We start from the raw sequence: 3,575 nt of genomic DNA on the forward strand, positions 1-3,575 counted from the left end.
ATTTATTAAATTGTGTAGACGCAAGAACAAGAAACTTTTATTATTTTCAGCAGAGACTGTACCTACTGATGAGCGTATGAATAAATTATTAAAATGGAAAGAGGAACGTAACAGAAAGAAGAAACTGGAAGCCTCCATGAAGAAACCTGCTTTCAAAGTAGGCATCGTTCATCACGCTTTGTATTCTCCGGTGAGCAAGAATGATGCATCAATTGCGAAAACATCGAAACCACAGAAAACAGAACATTCAAATTATATTCAAAAACGAATTACGAGGGCTACAGAGAAACGATTACTTGCTAAAGCTGCTAAACAAGTAACAAGTGATCTAACTTCAGTGCCGACGAAACATCTCATGAACGTCAAAACGTCGACTTCTAATGCCAAGAAACAGAAATCATTCGCCCCGCCTGATCACTGTTTTAGACCTCCGTCTGGTTTGCACCAGATACCTCTATTTGGTCGTGTACCGATGAAACAAACGCCACAAGACAAATACACACCGTCGGAGAAGTGTTCACAGACTTCTGATAGTACCACAAAGAATTACGAAACTTCCACAGGTCCGAGGTTATCATCAAATGAGCAAGACCCGTCGCAGAAATTAATTAAATCGACCATTCGTGATTCAGATGAATTAAATGCAATTAAAACAGTAAGATCGTCATTGAAGGAGCAGACAAAGAATCAGACGGACATACAAGACGCCTTGCAGAAAGAAAAAAATTGTTCATCAAGCAGCAGTGAAACAGAAACGCCACCGTCGCAAAAGTCTACTCCGAATTCTTCGGAGAAAGAAAATTGTTCTTTAGAAGATCTTATTGTTTTTTCACCGTATCTCACGCGAAGCCGTGGGAAGAGGAATTCTAGAAAAGAGGTACAGCAACGGCTGGGCATTGGCCGTCCATCTGACGAAATTCCCACCAAAGACACGGTTATGCAAAATTTAAACATATGCGTGGAAGAGGAGGAACGTACAGCTCAGTACTTCAAAATTCTCTTGAATAAAGAAACTGATAGACTCAAGGAGCTTTGTAAGAAATGGTTGGATATTGGATTAGAGAAGGATGTTCCAGAGGATGCTACGTATGAAATACAAACAGCGGTAGGGCAGACAAATTTGCTAATAAATAAAAAGTTCGAGAGATTTCGTAGCTTAGTGCACGACTGCGAGACTGGTAAAGGAGAAATGCTGGTTACGTGCAGAGATCTTCAAGGATTTTGGGATATGACATACATGGAGGTCAAAGACTGTGAAACGCGATTTGAGAAATTGGAGCAACGTCGAAACAGAGAATGGAAGGAGGAGGAGGAGGAATACACAGTCGCCAAGCCTGCCGTTAAAAAACGAATGCCTGTTAAAAAACAAATTGTATCATCAAAACCAAGTTCATTGCGATCATTAATCCTTGCTGCCAGAAAAATCAAAATGGAAGGAGAAACATTAAGCAAGGGAGATTTGTTGTTGCAAGATACACATATAAATGAAAAACCGAGTAATAGAAAATCTTTTACTGAAGAGAACACTCGACGTAGTAGGAGATCTAAATCCCATGATCTTAACGATAGCAAGTCAACTCCTGTTCGACGTGAGAGCTCTAAAACAGGTTCCGTGCAATTTTCCGAAAAATCTAAAAAAATGAGAAGTCCATTCGCAGCTATGAAAATAAGTCGAATGTGTAAGACACCCGAAGTTCAATTAGATGACACGGTGTCATACGTTAATTCCGATCAAACGCCGGGCAAGAGCATATTAAAGAAATCGGAAGAATTAGAAAATAAGGAAGCCCGTATAAAGTCCGCGCATAAAGTCAATTTTGATGATCAAGTGGTTCTAACGGAGGTCCCTCTTGATGAAGAAACACATACTAAATTGAGTTTAGCTGCTGCATTAAACAGGATAGACAGTTTCGATTTGGATGATATGTATCAATCGCCAGCCATTCATGCTGAAAAAAGATTAAACTTTGAAGATTCTGACAGACTTGACGATCTGAATAAATCACTATCCGAGATACAAACAACAGGGAAGCGAAATAAATCCAGATCATCTGTTCAGAATACTTTAGTAGATAATATTATGCATCCACTTAACGACATAACATCTTCGGTATTTATTGAAGAATCATCGCCAAACAATGTGGAGATTATATCACCTAAGAAAAGCGTAAGAAATCGAGTTCAACACAAGGATGCATCAAACAGGAAACATGTAGATATTTATTTTTCACCTCCAACACGTGCGAACAGAGATGACGAGATAGACATTACTACTGAAATAATTTCAAAAGACATGGGAGATCTTGATTTAGGACCAAGAGTACTTAGAAATAGAACTGTCCCGGCAAATAATACACCCAAAAGCAGTAGAACGAGCAAAATGGTGAGCTATAATGTTTCTTAATGATATTAATTACATTTTTCAGTTTAGCATTCATAACACTTGATATTAAATATAAAATAACATTCCGAATATTTTAATAAGAACCTTTTGTACAATTTTTTCTATACGTCTATTATGTACATATATCTAAAATATATTTATAATCTGTTAATTCTCGGAAGACGTAATCATTGAAAGGCTGTGGCTGAGTTATTTTTTACTTCCGTACTTTATTGGATGATCAAAAAGTCGCTTTGCGCAAACATATAGTATATAAAACAGCAGTTTTCAGGTTTTAGATTTTTTTTACATTCTTGCGATATAAAGAGGACGCATGAGTAATCTTCAAAAACTAACGCATATTCATTGGGTCTCGGATGACCCAGCCACCGTCGACCAAAGATTAATTGACTAAATGAAAATTAACTGAAAAAAGAAAAAAAATTTTTGTTTTTCAGATGACTCCAAAAAGAGCAAGTAAAGAGGGAAATAAGAAGTCAAGTATGAAAAGTTCGTTAAAATTATCGCAAAAAGACGAAAATATGACACCAAGTAAAAGCAATACAATAGATGTGGAGAATGTAACATTGACAGACAGTATTGTTAAGAAAAGATCAATTCGGAAAAGTGTTGCATTTGATGGTAAAAATCTTTAAATATCTTATCATATATGTTATGAGTATACGTTTAGCTACACCATATTCGATATACATGTATAATCGTATTTTGTTATAACAGAAACTTGCGTGGGATGTGCCGAAAGTAAACCAGCGCTACCTAGGACTCCTCATACAGTACGCCGTAACAAGACGTCTTTGAGACAGAGTCGAAGCAAACAAATTGATGAAGATCTTATATCATGGGAAACGCCAGATAAAAAACATCTTCCTCTTGGCTCTTAACGTATAATCATGATACGCCGTAAGAGGAATCGGTTTACGGATTGGTAGCAGCGCAACCGACGTGCCGGGAACCTTGGGAGAGTTAAAGAACATGAAATTTTAAAATAATAAATGGGTACTCGCAACTCGTGCGTTCGCATAAATGCCGTGTCTCTTGATATACCTTTTAAAAGAGGTATATGTGGGGTGAAGGCCGGGGAATTGATCCACGGACCTTTAAGTTAACAATTACTCACGAAGCTATAGTTGTTCAACTGCTACGTTTCTTTTTACTGTTACATTATTGTGTA

General features: G+C 37.3%; 1 protein-coding gene across 1 annotated transcript; it reads left to right on the top strand.

The window, feature by feature from the left end:
- Nucleotides 1–19: 19 nt before the first annotated feature.
- Nucleotides 20–3,285, top strand: LOC112459205 (disks large-associated protein 5-like; the record flags this gene model as incomplete). Its single annotated transcript, XM_025023224.1, has 3 exons — nucleotides 20–2,383; nucleotides 2,842–3,025; nucleotides 3,122–3,285. Coding segments are annotated over 3 exons (2,712 nt in total), but the record flags the coding sequence as incomplete, so codon positions are not given.
- Between the last annotated feature and the right edge of the window lie 290 nt (nucleotides 3,286–3,575).

The sequence above is a fragment of the Temnothorax curvispinosus genome, unplaced genomic scaffold (assembly GCF_003070985.1).
Source record: "Temnothorax curvispinosus isolate PA1 unplaced genomic scaffold, ASM307098v1 QBEX01009630.1, whole genome shotgun sequence".
NCBI lineage: Eukaryota > Metazoa > Arthropoda > Insecta > Hymenoptera > Formicidae > Temnothorax > Temnothorax curvispinosus.